This window comes from Pongo pygmaeus, chromosome 2 (genome assembly GCF_028885625.2).
Source record: "Pongo pygmaeus isolate AG05252 chromosome 2, NHGRI_mPonPyg2-v2.0_pri, whole genome shotgun sequence".
NCBI lineage: Eukaryota > Metazoa > Chordata > Mammalia > Primates > Hominidae > Pongo > Pongo pygmaeus.
The window spans coordinates 106,512,989-106,531,467 of NC_085930.1; the positions used below are offsets into that span (position 1 = coordinate 106,512,989).

General features: G+C 38.4%; 1 protein-coding gene across 5 annotated transcripts in view; it reads left to right on the forward strand.

The window, feature by feature from the left end:
* SETD2 (SET domain containing 2, histone lysine methyltransferase) overlaps positions 1–18,479 on the forward strand; it is a 146,681-nt gene that overhangs the window by 36,745 nt on the left and 91,457 nt on the right. For all 5 annotated transcript variants that reach the window (XR_010125597.1, XR_010125598.1, XM_063661229.1 and 2 more), the window contains exons 3-5: positions 862–5,225; positions 8,696–8,827; positions 11,470–11,598. Coding sequence is in view for 3 of the 5 variants with exons in the window: in XM_054481903.2 (XP_054337878.1) it covers positions 862–5,225; positions 8,696–8,827; positions 11,470–11,598 (4,625 nt within the window). In the remaining 2 variants the exon portion in view is untranslated. The remainder of the gene's footprint in view (positions 1–861; positions 5,226–8,695; positions 8,828–11,469; positions 11,599–18,479) is intronic.

Here is an 18,479-nt window from a genome sequence, read left to right on the forward strand (position 1 = left end):
GAGCTCAGTAGCTCCAGTTGATATCTGATATTTCCTAGAGTGTGGATCACAGATGAGTATTTTTTTTTTAATTTTTAAATTTTTTATTTTTTTGAGACAGAGTCTCGCTCTGTTGCCCAGGTTGGAGTTCTGTGGTGCCATCTTGGCTCACTGCAACCTCTGCCTCTGGGATTCCAGTGATTCTCCCACCTCAGCCTCCCAAGTAGCTGGGGTTGCAGGTGCATGCTGCCACACCCTGCTAATTTTTGTATTTTTAGTAGAGATGGGTTTTCATTATGTTGGCCAGGCTGGTCTCGAACTCCTGACCTCAAGTGATCCTCCCGCCTCGGCCTCCCAAGGTGCTGGGATTACAGGTGTGAACCACTGTGCTCGACCCAGATGAGTATTTTTACTGTGCACTCAATGTGATGCCAGGAGACCACTGGTCTTGATGACCTCTGATTTTTCATCTCTGATAGAACACAAGAACAAACCATATTGAGTACTGAGATGTTAGATATTGCCCTTCATACAAATGTCTTTCAAACATATGTCAGGTTTTTAAAAAATTCTTTTTAAAAAATGCTACCTGGAAAATAGTTATAAAACTGAAAAGTTATTTATGTAAGAGAAAGTAAGAATAGGGAAAATAGGTAATTGTTGAAGCTCAGAGTGGATACTTAGGGATTTATTATACCATTTTCTATACTTTTGACTGTGTTTGAAAATTTTCATAATAAAGATATATATAGCTTAGTGAAATTCATACTATTTGTTATTAAAAAGGGCTTTTCATTTCTCCAATAAACATTTTAAACTGTGCAGTCCATTTGAAAGTAACTATTTATTGTAGTAGTAATTGCTTATTTTGTTCATTTGTAGGCAAAGATTGAAAATGTGCAGAAAACAGGTTTCATCAAAGGACCAATGTTCAAAGGTGTTGCTTCTAGTCGATTTTTGCCCAAAGGCACCAAAACAAAAGTTAATTTGGAAGAACAGGGACGACAGAAGGTGTCATTCAGCTTCAGCCTTACAAAGAAAACTTTGCAGAATAGGTTTCTTACTGCACTTGGCAATGAAAAGCAAAGTGATACTCCAAACCCTCCAGCTGTACCTCTTCAGGTAGACTCGACTCCTAAAATGAAAATGGAAATTGGTGATACCTTATCTACTGCCGAAGAATCTTCCCCACCAAAGTCAAGGGTGGAATTGGGCAAAATTCATTTTAAGAAACACCTGCTTCATGTAACATCCAGGCCACTGCTGGCTACTACCACAGCAGTAGCATCTCTGCCTACTCATGCAGCACCATTACCAGCAGTGATAGCAGAATCAACAACTGTAGACTCACCGCCCTCATCTCCGCCTCCACCGCCTCCACCTGCCCAAGCCACAACACTCTCATCACCAGCACCAGTAACAGAGCCAGTGGCCTTGCCACATACACCAATAACAGTTCTAATGGCAGCACCAGTACCCTTACCAGTAGATGTAGCAGTTAGATCTCTGAAAGAACCACCAATTATAATTGTACCAGAATCTTCAGAAGCAGATACTAAGCAGGACACTGTATCTAATAGTTCAGAAGAACATGTAACTCAAATATTGAATGAGCAAGCAGATATTTCCTCAAAAAAAGAAGATTCCCATATTGGGAAGGTTGAAGAAATTCCAGATAGTTCTAAGATTAGTCTGAGCTGTAAAAAAACAGGTTCTAAGAAGAAATCCTCACAATCTGAAGGCATCTTTCTTGGTTCAGAATCTGATGAAGATTCTGTACGGACTTCTTCAAGTCAAAGATCACATGATTTAAAATTTTCAGCAAGCATTGAAAAGGAAAGAGATTTTAAAAAGAGCTCAGCACCTTTAAAAAGTGAGGATCTAGGGAAATCTTCACGATCTAAAACAGACAGAGATGATAAATATTTTAGCTATTCAAAACTTGAAAGAGATACTCGGTATGTATCTTCCCGATGTAGATCAGAAAGAGAGCGACGGCGGAGCAGATCTCATTCTAGGTCTGAGAGAGGCTCTAGAACTAATTTATCCTATTCCAGGTCAGAACGATCTCATTATTATGACTCTGATCGTCGCTACCATAGGAGCTCCCCTTATCGAGAGAGGACACGCTATTCTCGGCCATACACAGATAACAGAGCACGAGAGAGTTCTGACTCAGAAGAAGAGTATAAGAAGACATACTCAAGGCGTACCTCGTCTCATTCCTCTTCTTACAGAGACCTAAGGACATCATCCTATTCTAAATCTGATCGGGACTGTAAAACTGAGACCTCTTACTTAGAGATGGAAAGAAGAGGCAAGTATTCTTCAAAACTAGAAAGAGAATCTAAAAGGACTTCAGAAAATGAAGCAATTAAAAGATGTTGTTCTCCCCCTAATGAACTGGGATTCCGACGAGGGTCATCATATTCTAAGCACGACAGTAGTGCTTCCCGTTATAAATCTACCCTTTCAAAACCTATACCCAAGTCTGATAAATTTAAAAATTCTTTCTGTTGTACAGAATTAAATGAAGAAATCAAACAGTCTCATTCTTTTGGTTTACAGACACCTTGTTCAAAAGGTAGTGAATTAAGAATGATTAATAAAAATCCTGAAAGAGAAAAGGCTGGGTCTCCAGCTCCATCAAATCGATTAAATGATTCACCTACTTTAAAAAAGCTAGATGAATTGCCTATTTTTAAGTCTGAATTTATAACACATGATAGCCATGATAGTATTAAGGAATTAGACTCTTTATCTAAAGTGAAGAATGATCAGTTAAGAAGTTTTTGTCCCATAGAATTAAATATAAATGGATCTCCTGGGGCAGAATCTGATTTGGCAACATTTTGCACTTCTAAAACTGATGCTGTTTTAATGACTTCTGATGATAGTGTGACTGGATCGGAGTTATCCCCTTTGGTCAAAGCATGCATGCTTTCATCAAATGGATTTCAGAATATTAGTAGATGCAAAGAAAAAGACTTGGATGATACATGTATGCTGCATAAGAAGTCAGAAAGCCCATTTAGAGAAACAGAACCTCTGGTGTCACCACACCAAGATAAACTCATATCTTTGCCAGTTATGACTATGGATTATTCCAAAACAGTAGTTAAAGAACCAGTTGATACGAGGGTTTCTTGCTGCAAAACCAAAGATTCAGACATATACTGTACTTCGAACGATAGCAACCCTTCTTTGTGTAACTCCGAAGCTGAAAATATTGAGCCTTCAGTTATGAAGATTTCTTCAAATAGCTTTATGAATGTGCATTTGGAATCAAAAACAGTTATATGTGATAGTAGAAATTTGACAGATCACTCAAAATTTGCATGTGAAGAATATAAGCAGAGCATCGGTAGCACTAGTTCAGCTTCTGTTAATCATTTTGATGATTTATATCAACCTATTGGGAGTTCAGGTATTGTTTCATCTCTTCAGAGTCTTCCACCAGGAATAAAGGTGGACAGTCTAACTCTCTTGAAATGCGGAGAGAACACATCTCCAGTTCTGGATGCAGTACTAAAGAGTAAAAAAAGTTCAGAGTTTTTAAAGCATGCAGGGAAAGAAACAATAGTAGAAGTAGGTAGTGACCTTCCTGATTCAGGAAAGGGATTTGCTTCCAGGGAGAACAGGCATAATAATGGGTTATCTGGGAAATGTTTGCAAGAGGCTCAAGAAGAAGGGAATTCCATATTGCCTGAAAGAAGAGGAAGACCAGAAATCTCTTTAGATGAAAGAGGAGAAGGACATGTGCATACTTCTGATGACTCAGAAGTTGTATTTTCTTCTTGTGATTTGAATTTAACCATGGAAGACAGTGATGGTGTAACTTATGCATTAAAGTGTGACAGTAGTGGTCATGCCCCAGAAATTGTGTCTACTGTTCATGAAGATTATTCTGGCTCTTCTGAAAGTTCAAATGATGAAAGTGATTCAGAAGATACAGATTCGGATGATAGCAGTATTCCAAGAAACCGTCTCCAGTCTGTTGTGGTTGTGCCAAAGAATTCTACTTTGCCCATGGAAGAAACAAGTCCTTGTTCTTCTCGGAGCAGTCAAAGTTATAGACACTATTCTGACCATTGGGAAGATGAGAGATTGGAGTCAAGGAGACATTCGTATGAGGAAAAATTTGAAAGTATAGCAAGTAAAGCCTGTCCTCAAACTGATAAGTTTTTCCTTCATAAAGGAATAGAGAAGAATCCGGAAATTTCTTTTACACAGTCCAGTAGAAAACAAATAGATAACCACCTGCCTGAACTTTCTCATCCTCAGAGTGATGGGGTTGATAGTACAAGTCATACAGATGTGAAATCTGACCCTCTGGGTCACCCAAATTCAGAGGAAACCGTGAAAGCCAAAATACCTTCTAGGCAGCAAGAAGAGCTGCCAATTTATTCTTCTGATTTTGAAGATGTCCCAAATAAGTCTTGGCAACAGACCACTTTCCAAAACAGGCCAGATAGTAGACTGGGAAAAGCAGACTTGAGTTTTTCTTCCTCTTGTGAGATATCACATGTGGATGGCTTGCACTCATCAGAAGAGCTCAGAAACTTAGGTTGGGACTTCTCTCAAGAAAAGCCTTCTACCACATATCAGCAACCTGACAGTAGCTATGGAGCTTGTGGTGGACACAAGTATCAGCAAAATGCAGAACAGTATGGTGGGACACGTGATTACTGGCAAGGCAATGGTTACTGGGATCCAAGATCAGGTAGACCTCCTGGAACTGGGATTGTGTATGATCGAACTCAAGGACAAGTACCAGATTCCCTAACAGATGATCGTGAAGAAGAGGAGAATTGGGATCAACAGGATGGATCCCATTTTTCAGACCAGTCCAATAAATTTCTTCTATCCCTTCAGAAAGATAAGGGGTCAGTGCAAGCACCTGAAATAAGCAGCAATTCCATTAAGGACACTTTAGCTGTGAATGAAAAGAAAGATTTTTCAAAAAACTTAGAAAAAAATGATATCAAAGATAGAGGGCCTCTTAAAAAAAGAAGGCAGGAAATAGAGAGTGATTCTGAAAGTGATGGTGAGCTTCAGGACAGAAAGAAAGTTAGAGTAGAGGTAGAGCAGGGAGAGACATCAGTGCCCCCAGGCTCAGCACTGGTTGGGCCCTCCTGTGTCATGGATGACTTCAGGGACCCACAGCGATGGAAGGAATGTGCCAAGCAAGGGAAAATGCCTTGTTACTTTGATCTTATTGAAGAAAATGTTTATTTAACAGAAAGGTAAGTCTAATTAATACTTGTTTGACAAATTTTAACTCTTTTTTTTGTTGTTAGAAAAAGCCTTTAAACAATTCAGACTGTATGAGATAAAACACATGAAAGAGTTGTGGGATAAAATAACTATAAAAGCCTAAAAAAGTGTTTTTACCTATTTAGATTTGATAGTATAGATTCCTTTCCCCATTCCCCGCCCCTTCCACCCCCAGGAAAGGAGATGTCTATTTTTTTCTTTCATTACTTATTTGGTTTTCAAAGTATAACTTAGGCTAGCCCAGTATTTCTGTAATTCCTTTTACATGTGAAAGTCTGACCAAAAAAATAGAATAAAACCCCAGCAAAATAATCTGTACTTAGAGAAGAAAAAAGTGGTTAGTTTGGATTTTATTTTAAAAAATGTGCAGAATGAAGTATCTTTAGGTACTGTATTAGTCCGTTTTCATGCTGCTGATAAAGACATACCTGAGACTGGGAAGAAAAAGAGGTTTAATTGGACTTGCAGTTCCACATGGCTGGGGAGGCCTCAGAATTGTGGCAGGAGGCAAAAGGCACTTCTTACATGGTGGTGGCAAGAGAAAAGGAGGAAGAAGCAAAAGTGAAAACCCTTGATAAACCCATCAGATCTTGTGTGACTTATTCACCATCACAAGAATAACACGAGAAAGGCTGGCCCCATGATTCAGTTACCTCCTCCTGGGACCCTCCCACAACACGTGGGAATTCTGGGAGATACAATTCAAGTTGAGTTTGGGTGGGGAAACAGCCAAACCATATCAGGTACTTAAAAAGTTAGAACTAGACTAGAACATAATTTTCTCCTCTCATTTTTTTTTTTTAGACTATTGTTAATAGATTAAATCTGGCAATAGTGTAATAAATATTTTAGAAATGATAAAGTGGTTTATCAAAAAATCCCTAACATGAAACAAATTATAATGAGAATAAGAGTAATGAAAACATAGTCCTCTAGAGCAGGGCTTCTCAGTCTGTTTTAACTTTAACCCCTCCTTGATAATTTTCTCATTTTCCTGATGTAAATGTATATTGATTGTGCTTAAAAAACCAAAATAAAAAGTATCCTGCCCCCTTACTCTCCTTTTTTGGAAGTTTTCCTGCCAGTTGAGAATCAACCTAGCCATTGTACCTTTAAGGATCAAAATGTTATTAAATCAAATTTTCCACTGTGTGTAAGGTAAAAGACTTAATTTTAAAGGTAGGTCCTACCAGAAATTTTTTTCTATTACAAAATAACCGTTTAACAGAGAGCCTTTTACAGCTATTTTCATTTATATCTAGTTATAAATTAGGTTTACATTTAAAATATTCAGTATTTTAAGTAGTACCCTTTAGGAATTGTGTGAGTAGACTAATGGAACTTATAAGATCTTTGTAAAAGAATATAAATAAAACTAATCAGTCCAGTTCTCTGACTTTTCTTTAGCATTGAGAATCAGATATATATATATAAAACTGTGCACATAGATTTGGTTAGTGGAGGCATAAGAGGGCTTCCACCACTTTGCAGTGGGAAGGATTTATATATATTTAACTTTTTTTTTTTTTTTTGAGACAGAGTCTCACTTTGTCTCCCAGGGTGGAGTGCAGTGGCGTGATCTCAGCTCACTGCAACCTCTGCCGGGTGCCACCATGCCCAGCTAATTTTTGTATTTTTAGTAGAGATGGGTTTCACCATGTTGGCCAGGCTGGTCTTGAACTCCTGACCTCAGGTGATCCGCCCGTCTCGGCCTCCCAAAGTACTGGGATTACAGGCGTGAGCTACCACGCCTGGCCTATATATTCAAAATTTTGAAGTGCCTGTTATATGCTAGGCATTTAGGAGCCACTAAGAAGACAAACTCTTATAAAAAATAGTATGAATATAATGAAAAAATTTTTCTTATGTTTAATGGAGAAGGGCTTACCTGCCAAAGTCTATGCCCATTCGTCCTATTCCAGCCTTCTAGAGCAATACAAAATAAAGCTGCTGCTGATTCTTCAAAATTGTAGCTAAGTACTTCTAAATAGATAATTTTGTTTAGTCATCTTCAGGCTAAGCATATTCATATACTCATTAACGAATTGTGTTTTTAATCAAGAGGAATCATTCTTTTCACCTAAACTTAGTTAAAACTATCATAACACTCTTTAGGCACTTCATAAAATTGGCACTAGAATAGAACATATGTTGAAGATCAAAGCAGATTAGAGATAGGAGATTAGATAACCGTTTAGAGCAGCTATGCTGTTTCCTGTTTGATAGTCAAAGAGTGAGTTATAGTTCTTATAGTTCCCCAATCTTAAACATATCTTAACAGATCTTTTTTGACCATCTTTGGTTGGTTGTTTTGTTTTGTTTTGTTTTGTTTTTAGACCAGGGTAAAAGACTAGTTCATCAGCAAAAAGGCCAATAAATAATCACATTTTCACTTTTGCTTTGCACACTCTGGCGTGGCTTATTATGAACCCAGTCAAATTTTAGCAGTTTATGTTCTTCTCCAAAATAAATCTGTCTGCACGGAGAAAGTTGAGCCGTCTTAAACATTTACCTGATTATTCTGTAATTACACTTCATTTAAAAAATTCAATCTGCTTTTAAACAAAATTTATGCAAATGTGGTGTTACTGAAAGATTCTCTAAAATATTGGATTGAGTTAGAACTCACTCTTATTTTTTTAGAAACCCCTTTTCTCCCTCAATCTTATATCTCAACTATTATTTGCTCATCCATGAAGTCTGATTCTTAAACTTAACTTTAACCAGCTGTGTCACTATTTGAAATGCGTGAGTTTTCCTATTTTTCCTAGAACCTGGTATGACTTTAACGCTTGAAACTGTTCAGAATCCAAGGCTTAGCTGACCCGGACTAGGAAATAAGGGCTGAGTTCCAGAATGATTAGTTTTGAACTCATCTCATCTTCCCCATTTGCCAAGGTTAAGGTTGCCTTTCTCATGTTTTTTTTTTTGGTAACGCAGGTCTTAGGATTTTCAATCTCACAAGTACTAATAATTAGATGTTTTATTTTGAATGGTTGACTTACAGGAATCATTAAATGTGAATCTAGCCAGGCGTAGTGGATCATGCCTGCGATTGCAGCACTTTGGGAAGTGGAGGCAGGGGAATTTCTTGAGCCCAGGAGTTCAAGACCAGCCTGAGTAACATAGAGAAACCCTGTCTCTACAGAATATTAAAAAACAAAAACAAAAAACAACAACAACAAAAACCAAGCGTGGTGCCATGAGCTGTGGTCCCAGCTATTCAGGAGGTGGAAGTGGGAGGGTCATTTGAATCCAGGAGGTTGAGGCTGCAGTGAGCCATGATCGCATCACTGCACCCTGGCCTGGGTGACAGAACAAGACCCTGTTTAAAAAAACCCAAAAGAATCTAATGAGATTTGGCACATATTTGATTACATATGTTATCTCTTTACCAGGAAATTTATTTAATCAGTTTTTATGAAATTTTACCCAATAGAAAGAAGAATAAATCTCATCGAGATATTAAGCGAATGCAGTGTGAGTGTACACCTCTTTCTAAAGATGAAAGAGCTCAAGGTGAAATAGCATGTGGGGAAGATTGTCTTAATCGTCTTCTCATGATTGAATGGTAAGTAAATTAGAATACTCGGCTTTTGCTCAACACTTCTATTAAATGTCTCTAAATATTGAATTATCAATGAAGAATAAAATTTAACCTTTCTCCTACCTATGGGTGACTATAAGCAAAAAAGTATAGTAGACACTTTGATGTATAGTAGAAAACAGATATTAATAGGGAAACAAATATCCCTTGCATTATGCATTAGATTACAGTACCCACCATGTTTTAAGTGCTCTGTAAAGTAGTCCTATAATATTAATTTCTATTCAGTACTTTTTTATCTTTTATAATATTTATGTCCTAGAGGTAAATGTTGGTATTTTTTAGCTTTCACTATAAAGTGAAATAAAACCCTAACATTTCAGAAATGCATAAAGTGAATGTCTTCTCCCAAACATCAGTCCCATTGTTTGTCATTTTTCCAGAAAACTTTTAATGCCTGTGCTAGCATAGGTAGATTAATGCCTGTGCTAGCATAGGTAGATGTTTTCCTCTTTTTATGTATACAGATAAAATCTTATTCTATATGCTTGCTTGGATTTGCTAATCAGACCTAATCAGAGCTCTGTGTACAGACCTGCCTAAATCTTTCTCTTGACTGCATTATGTATTCTATTCATAGTTAGCCGGTAATTATTCTGTTGACAGACATTTGCTTGTGTATTGTTCTTATAAATAGTAAGTATCTTTACATTAAAAAATTTAATTTTGGCCAGGCATAGTGGCTCATGCCTGTAATCCCAGCTATTTGGGAGGCTGAGGCGGGCAGATCACTTGAGGCCAGGAGTTCAGGATCAGCCTGGCCAACATGGTGAAACCGCATCTCTACTAAAAAATACAAAAATTAGCCAGGCATGATGACACACACCTGTAATCCCAGCTACTCTGGAGGCTGAGGCAGGAGAAGCACTTGAACCCAGGAGGTGGAGGTTGCAGTGAGCTGTCACTCCGCTGTACTCCAGCCTGGGTGACAGAGCGAGACCTTGTCTCAAAAAAATTTTTTTAACCAATCTGATTGATGAAAAATATCTTCTTGTCTTTAACATGGAAAGAGTATACCTTATTTTTGATGTTAGTGAAGTGTTTTTTTCCCAAAGCTCAGTTTTTGGTTTTGCTCATGTTATAGTGTTGCAAAACTAAATATATATACCTTGAAAAAATAAAGAGAAAGGATTTTTGGTATTCTTTTATCCAAACTAGAGAGAGAGATGACAGTACAGATGTAAGAAGAGAAGACATAGAATTAGCATTATTCTCACTTCATATTGTTGCCCTAGTCATTCTTCTGGGTTTTCCTGCCAACCTTGTGAAGCATACATGAAGAAAAATATTTCTTCATATTATTCACACACTTAAGCTTTTAGTAGTTCTCGGTTCTTCTCATGATTAGGTTCAAACTTAGCCTTGTATTCAGAGCCCTTGGTAGCATATCATCAGCCTGTGTTTTCATCCTCCAGCAACTCACCTTTCTTATCAGTTATCTTTAGTTGTTTCATTTCCCTTTGTCCAAACAGGGATTATTTTCCTATTTCTGCACACAGGCAGGGACAGTTATATCTCCAGCTTTCTTTATGCATATCCTATGTATCATTAGAGATTCTGCCTTAAATTCTCTTCCCTCCTGAAAGCTTTCCTTTATACTGCCTCACTCTAGAGCAAATCCTTCATCCTTTGACCATTGCTAAAAATGTTATTTGCTGCTGGGTTGGCAATAAATAGTAATGTATTCAAAACGATTGGTAATCTCTAGTGGTCTTTTTTTTTTTTTTTTTTTTTTTTTGAGACAGTCTCCCTCTGTCCCCCAGGCTAGAGCGCAGTGGTGCAATCTTGACTCACTACAACCTCTGCCTCCTGGGTTCAAGCAATTCTCCTGCCTCAGCCTCCCAAGTAGCTGGGATTACAGGCGTGCACCATCATGCCCAGCTAATTTTTGTATTTTTCAGAGACACAGGATTTCACTATGTTGGCGAGGGTGGTCTTGAATTCCTGACCGCAAGTGATCCACCTGCCTCGGCCTCCCAAAGTGCTGGGATTACAGGTGTGAACCACCGTACTCAGCCCCCTCTGGTGTAGTTTTAATCATCTTTAAAAACCTTTATATCTATCACATATTAAGAAGTCAATCAGTGTTTGATTTTATCATTTTTACTCTAGGATCCATGGGAGAAGAGCTGTGCCATGTTATTCTGTTTACTCTGAACAAGGATATGTTTAATAATGACTTTAGATTTTCTCAGTTGTAGATCAAGTAGTTAGCTGCATTCAAAAAATAAAATTAAAAGTGATTAGAAGGAAGGGAAGGTGCACTTACAGAATATAAGTTCTGCAGAGTTGTCAATGTACTGAAAGGTTACATGCAGCCTGAAAATGTATTCTAGACACCTAGGGAGTGGTAGATATTTCTGTGATGACCAGATATCAAGGCTGTATTGTGGGTATGATCTGTTTAAGTAACAATGTAGATACTCAGTTCTAAGGAATCCCTTTGTGATGGAAGGAAAGGAAGGTTTAGTTGGGGGTTAGTCATACATATGCTAATTATACCATAAAAGTATGTATATATGTAGTTATACTAACAAATTTTTTCAAAGTTACTTTGGTTCTTTTGCTGCTTTAAAGAATTAAATTTCCTCCTTTTCTCATTTCAGTTCTTCTCGGTGTCCAAATGGGGATTATTGTTCCAATAGACGGTTTCAGAGAAAACAGCATGCAGATGTGGAAGTCATACTCACAGAAAAGAAAGGCTGGGGCTTGAGAGCTGCCAAAGACCTTCCTTCGTAAGTTCTTTTTTAATTACCTTTCACTTCTTTTTTTTTTTTTGAGACAAGGTCTCACTCTTTCGCCCAGACTGGAGTGCAGTGGCACGATCTTGGCTCACTGGAACCTCTACCTCCTGGATTCAAGCAATTCTGCTGCCTTAGCCTCTCAAGTAGCTGGAACTACAGGCTCATGCCACCACGCCCAGCTAATTTTTTTTGTATTTTTTTGGTAGAGACGTTGTTTCACCATGTTGGCTAGGCTGGTTTCGAACTCTGACCACAAGTTTTCTGCCCACCTTGGCATCCCAAAGTGCTGGGATTACAGGTGTGAGCCGTTGCGCCCGGCCTTCACTTCATTTTTGTGTTGTTGAACTTAGATGTTTTTGTAGGGAAACAATTTCTTCATTACACTGAGGTTTAATGATGATTATTATGTAGAATGACCACTTGGTAGCTAGTTTGTTGTTAAAAAATCTTTTTTTCTTTTTTGGTAATTATGTTTTCTTTAATTCCAAGCAACTACCACGTGTTTACTGTAGACCCCCAGAATCTCTATGAAGCTATATAAAAAGGAGTTGGGACAGAATCCATTAGTATACATAAAATTGAGTTGGGATAAGAGAAGAAGAGAAGGCCAGGTGCAGTGGCTCATGCTTGTAATCTCAGCGCTATGGGAAGCTGAGTGGGAGGACTGCTTGAGCCTGGGAGTTCAAGGTTACAGTGAGCTGTGATCACGCCACTGCATTCTAGCCTGGATGGCAGTGATCTCTTGTCTCTTAAAGAAAAAAAAAAAGAATAGAAGAGAATACCTGAGCATATCAAGGTTAAGAATTAAAACATACTTGATAGATAATCATTAAACATTTCTTGAATGAATAAATGTTGCTCTCCATGTAACTGATGTAAGTTTTTAATGTAATACAGCAAAAGGTTCACTTTATTTTCTACCATATTCAGTATTTCCTGGAAATGTTTAATTTTCTTATATATAGCATATTTAAAGTATTCTTGGCCAGGCATGGTGACTCATGCTTGTAATCCCAGCACTTTGGGAAGCCAAGGTGAGTGGATTACCCGAAGTCGGGAGTTTGAGACCAGCCTGGCCAACATGGCGAAACCCCGTCTCTACTAAAAATACAAAAATTAGATGGGTGTGGTGGCGCATGCCTATAATCCCAGCTACCTGGGAGGCTGAGGTAGGAGAATTGCTTGAACTTGGGAGGCGGAGGTTGCAGTGAGCCGAGATCATGCCACTGCACTCTAGCCTGGGAGACAGAGCAAGACTCCATCTCGAAAACAAACAAAAAACCCAAAATTACGCTGGACGTGGTGGCTCACGCCTGTAATCCCAGCACTTTGGGAGGCCGAGGTGGGCAGATCACCTGAGGTCAGGAGTTCAAGACCAGCCTGGCTAATGTGGTGAAACCCTGTCTCTACTAAAAATACAAAAATTAGCTGGATGTGGTGGCAGACGCCAATAATCCCAGCTACTTGGGGGGCTGAGGCAGGAGAATATCTTGAACCGGGTAAGCAAAGGTTGCAGTGAGCCGAGATTGCACCATTGTACTCCAGCCTGGGTGACAAGAGTGAAACTCTGTCTCAAAAAACAAAACAAAAATTAGCCAGGCATGATGGCGCACACCTGTAATCCCAGCTACTTGGGAGGCTGAGGCAGAAGAATTTGCTTGAACCCACGAGGAGGAGGTTGCAGCAAGCCGAGATCATGGCACTGCATTCCAGCCTGGGGTACAGAGCGAGACTGTCTCCAAAAAAAAAAAAAGTATTCTTAATGAAAGTCAAGTGCCTCTTTGAAGTTAAATATAAACAGATTGCATGTGTTTATGGTTGAAACATTTAAAAAATATATAAAAGAAAAAATGGAAGGAAATAAAACATTTGCTGGATTCTAGTAACTTAGACATAACTATTCTTTCAGAACGCTCTGAGCATATGGCCACACTTGGATGGGAGTTGGAGTTGGGGCAGGACTTGGTGGGGTTTAATCTGTTTATTGTGGGAATTCAAAACACAGGTAATAAAGACAATAATTTTTTTCTCACTGTTTTCCCCTTGGCAATAATTTAGTTTTATGACAGGAATCCTCATATATCTTTTGATAAGCAAATTGTTCTTTTTTTTTTTTCCTTTGAAGATAAGAAATGATGTTTATGTTAATCTATCCCTTTTGGGAACCAATCAGAAAAAAACATGTTTTGTTACACAAAAAGGGGGCTAGTAGGAACCTCATAGATTTCTCTTCTCCTCTAAGTTTTGTAAAAACACATCCTGGCTCATAACTGGTTTTTATTGTTTTTTATTTTTTTGAGACAGGGTCTTGCCCTGTCACCCTCGCCGGAGTGTCCTGGCGCAGTCATAGCTCACTGCAGTCTCGACCTCCCAGGCTCAATTTATCCTCCTGCCTCAGCCTTCTGAGTAGCTGAGACTATAGGTGTGAGCCACTATGCCCAGCTACTTTATTTTTCTGTTTTTTGTAGAGATGGGGTCCTCACTATGTTGCCTAGGCTTCTCATAACTGGTTTTTAATTGTTTATTTGAAACAAATATCCCACAGAATTGTCATATGCCCCATATCCAATTCATTGGATTCTTTATAATATTTTAAACAAATAATTGGTTACACTTCCTTTGAACACTGTTAATGATACAGAACTCAATACCTCTCAGAGCAGCCCATTGAATTTCCAAAATCACTAGTTCTAGTCCAGACGCACATTTTCAAAGATGCCTTCTTTCATTCTGCCCTAGCCAGCCAGGCCTTCTTGAGAGTTTTTTTTTTTTAAATTTTTTAAAGGAACCACAGTTTGGACACAAGCCTCTCTTACAGGGACAATAGTGGATGAGCTGTCTGGATGCTGGTCTTTTGTGGTATCTGCAGTAAAACACACAGCTTCAAACCTGATCTAAATTCTGTTACTTGCAACAGACACTCTTTGATAGCTCAGTGCTCTTCTCATATTAAGAGGAAAGGAGATTGGGGAAGGGAGGAAAGGATATATGGCTCCAGTTTATAAGCCAGGTTAAAATTTCCTAAAGCTCTTTCGTTTTCTTCAGCTATTCACAGAGAACCGTGCTTTGGTAAAATATACTAGGACTTAATGTTTCCGTGTTTCCCATACCTTCCTACTCCTATAACTGCCACATGATGATGGTAATACCAATAGTTTATGAATTTCATAAACTAGTCAAAACTCTTGAGTTGTTTACTGGTAGAATATTACCATTTAATAAGGACAGATTGTCAGATCTACACAGGATGAGAAAGTATTTGGAGCTAAGTTGCTAGTTAGTGTTAAAGTGCCATGGTGGACCCCACCAAAAAAGCAGGTTACTACCAAAACCCCTGTAGTTTTAGGAGATCTCCCAGTTGTAGGAAGAGAAGGCAGTCCAAGTTGACTTAATGTAATTGGATACCAGATAGGGTTTTAATTGAGGTAAAATTCACATAATATAATATTGACCATTGTAAAGTTTACAATTCAGTACCATTTAGTGCATTCATAATCTTGTGCAACCGCCACTTTTGTCTGTGTCCAAAACATTTTCATCATCTGAAAAGGGAACTAACTCTACCTGTTAAGCAGAATCTTCTCATACGCGCCTCCTCCCAGGCCTGGCAGCCACTAATTTGCTGTCTGTTTCTGTGGGTTGATTCTCGGTATTTCATATAAATGAAATTATACAACATGTGGCCTTTTGTGTCTGGCTTCTTTCACTTAGCATTATGTTTTTGAGGTTTCATCTGTATTGCAGCATGTGTCAGCACTTAATTCCTATTTATGGCTGAATAATACTCTCTTGTATGGGTATATGATATTTTGTATATCCTTTTGTTAGCTGATGGACATTTGGGCAAATTAGGCTTTTTTTTTTTTTTTGAGATGGAGTCTTGCTCTGTCACTCAGGCTGGAGTGCAGTGGCACGATCATGGCTCACTGCAACCTCTGCTTCCCGGGTTCAAGTGATTCTCCTGCCTCAGCCTCCTGAGTAGCTGGGATTACAGGTGTGCGCCACCATGCCCAGCTAATTTTTGTATTTTTAGTAGAGATGGGGTTTCACCATGTTGGCCCAGCTGGTCTCGAACTCCTGACTACAGGTGATCTACCTGGCTTGGCTTCCCAAAGTGCTGTGATTACAGGGGTGAGCCACCGTGCCCGGCCGAAATGAGGCTTTTTTAGAAGCCATCTTTCCCCTCCACATTTTTTTGTTTTTTTTCAACACAGGGTCTCACTCTGTTGCCCAGGCTCGAATGCAGTGGCGCAATCACAGCTTACTGCCGCCTCAACCTCATGGGCTCAGGTGATCCTCCCACCTCAGCCTCCTCAGTAGCTGGGACTACAGGTGTACACTACCATACTCTGCTAATTTTTTTGTATTTTTAGTAGAGACAGGGTTTTGCCGTGTTGCCCAGGTTGGTCTCGAACTCCTGAGCTCCAGTGATCCTCTCACCTTGGCTTTCCAAAGTTCTGGTATTACAGGCGTGAGCCACCACACCTGGCCCGTTTTATTAATACAAAGTTTCAAACTTACAGAAAAGTTGAAAGAGTTGAACAGTTAGCATCCATGTAAGCACCACTTAGATATTATAGTTATTAACATTTTGTTCTGTTTGCTTTATTTTACATTCTCTGTCTGCCCGTCTCTTTTTTATCTATCAGTCTTTTTTTGATGAAGCTTAAAGGGAGTTGCAGACATTACCCTTAACCCCTAAACCTTCCATAGCTTTGCAGTGACAGTGACAATTTCTGTCCCCACCCACCTGCCATAGTAGAGCCATGTTGCCCTGAACAGGCTTTAAGGAGAAGGAGTTCAATGAAGTGACCCTATTCAGCCAGGAGCAAATTTCAGGCTTAGAAAAAGATTAATAAGAATCATAAGAATCACACTTCTCATTGCCTTTGCCTTCATGGGATTTAGTCACTGCATGCCAGGCAATTTGATGTTTTTCTGCTTTGTTTTTATTTTGGTTTTTAATTGAGACACGTAGCTTCTCTAAGAAATCTGAATCTTAGAGTTTTAAGGACTGTATGATAGACTTTTACACTGGCCTCATTTAGTTTTTTGGAGGTTAGGCAGCTGGAGGGTCTAGCCACTCTTCCTGCATTCCCCAAATTCCTGAGGACTTTGAGATGCTTCTCTCAGCTGCTTCCTCAAGCTCAAACTGTTAGATCCATGTGTGTTGGTATATCCTTCCGACTTCCTGATGTGGGGTCTCTACTCTGAGTGATTTTAGTGGCTGGTCAGGCTCTGATATTTAAGAACTTTTTCTAAATAAGGTGATTTGAGAGTAATATCGTTAGAATTGAATATTTTAGTATAATTCAAGAAAGCATCTTTATAATATAATGAGGTAAATAGTTATTTAGGTGGATTTTGAATCCCAGGCTGTAATTGAGCTTTGTGAAGTTGGATAGATCACCTACATTATCCAAACTCTGTCTTATTTGTCAAATGGGCATAATATCGATGCCAGATGACATCAATATGCTTTATTTTTATTTTTCATACTACCTTTCAAAAGCAGGTAATCAAGCCTTAAATGAGTAAGTTTAGGGAAGATAGATTTTTGGAAGAAGAGGTATTGGAAATATTTTTTATGTGTGCAGTTCCATATCCTGGATAATATATGTTTTGTATGTTTTGTACTCAAACCACATTTAATTCACAAGGCAGTCTATGATGTCATTTTTCTTTTTCTCTCTTTTTTAAGTTTTTAAAAAATGTTTTAAAACATTTTTTTTAATTTATTTATTTTGGTAGAGACGGGGTTTCGCCATGTTGCCCAGCTGGTCTGAAACTCCCAGGCTTAAGCGATCTACCCACCTTGGCCTCCCAAAGTGCTGGGATTACAGACTTGAGCCACTGTGCCCAGCCTTTTTTTCTTTTTTTAATGCAATGAGGTCTTGCTCTGTCACCTAGCCTGGAGTGCAGTAATGTGATTGTAGCTCATTGTAGATTCAAACTCAGGGCTCAAGCAATTCTCCTGCCCTAGGCTTTCAACTGGTGTGGTGGACTATAGGCACATAATACCAGGGCTGGCTAATTTTTTAATTTTTTATTGTTTGTCAAGATAAGGTCTTCCTGTGTTTCTCAGGCTGGTCTTGAACTCCTGGGCCAAAGCAATCCTCCCCCCCTCGGCCACCCAAAGTGACTTTTCTTTTTCTTGAGGGAGGGCACTAATCCTAGAAGTGGAGAGTCCAACATTGTAGGACCTCAAATTTTGTCATCATTTTAAATTATTTGCAAGATGATAAGCTTCTGGGGTTAGAAAGGACATTTCAAATATTGGTTATAGGGGTAATAATTTGACTTTCTAGGTTTACCCATGAATAATCAGATTTTTATTATTGAGACCTAAATGTGTTTGTGATAGACTACTATATAAATATATATATACATCCACTATAAACTTCTCCAATCCTGTTTTTGAGCTCTGCTTTTTAATATATGTGTTCTTTTCTCATTTGTTTTTAATTGCTTTATTTTTTAAAGTAAAAGGATTTAATTTTTTTCAGTTGGCAAAGTTAACTCCTTTAATAAGTACATTGATTATGCCAGTATGTTGTAAACAAATACAAAAGATTTACATTAAAAAAAATTTCTTTCATTAGAATTAGGGCATGTTTATTTTGAGGGGATAAGAAAAGACTTTCAGGCAGGCCATTTCGTGTCAGAACTTCGGAGTAAAACATAGTATAACATTTGTTTACATAGAACTAATAGTTGAAGTCATTGGTTAGAATGAGCTTTTAGAGAATAAAGAGAAGGGGAAAAGACTGAGAATTTAATATCTTCAGTTCAGAATAAATAGGTAAATAATCAAGAAAAGAACATTCAAAGATATAGGGTAACTGAAAGATGTCAAAGAAGAAGATAAATAA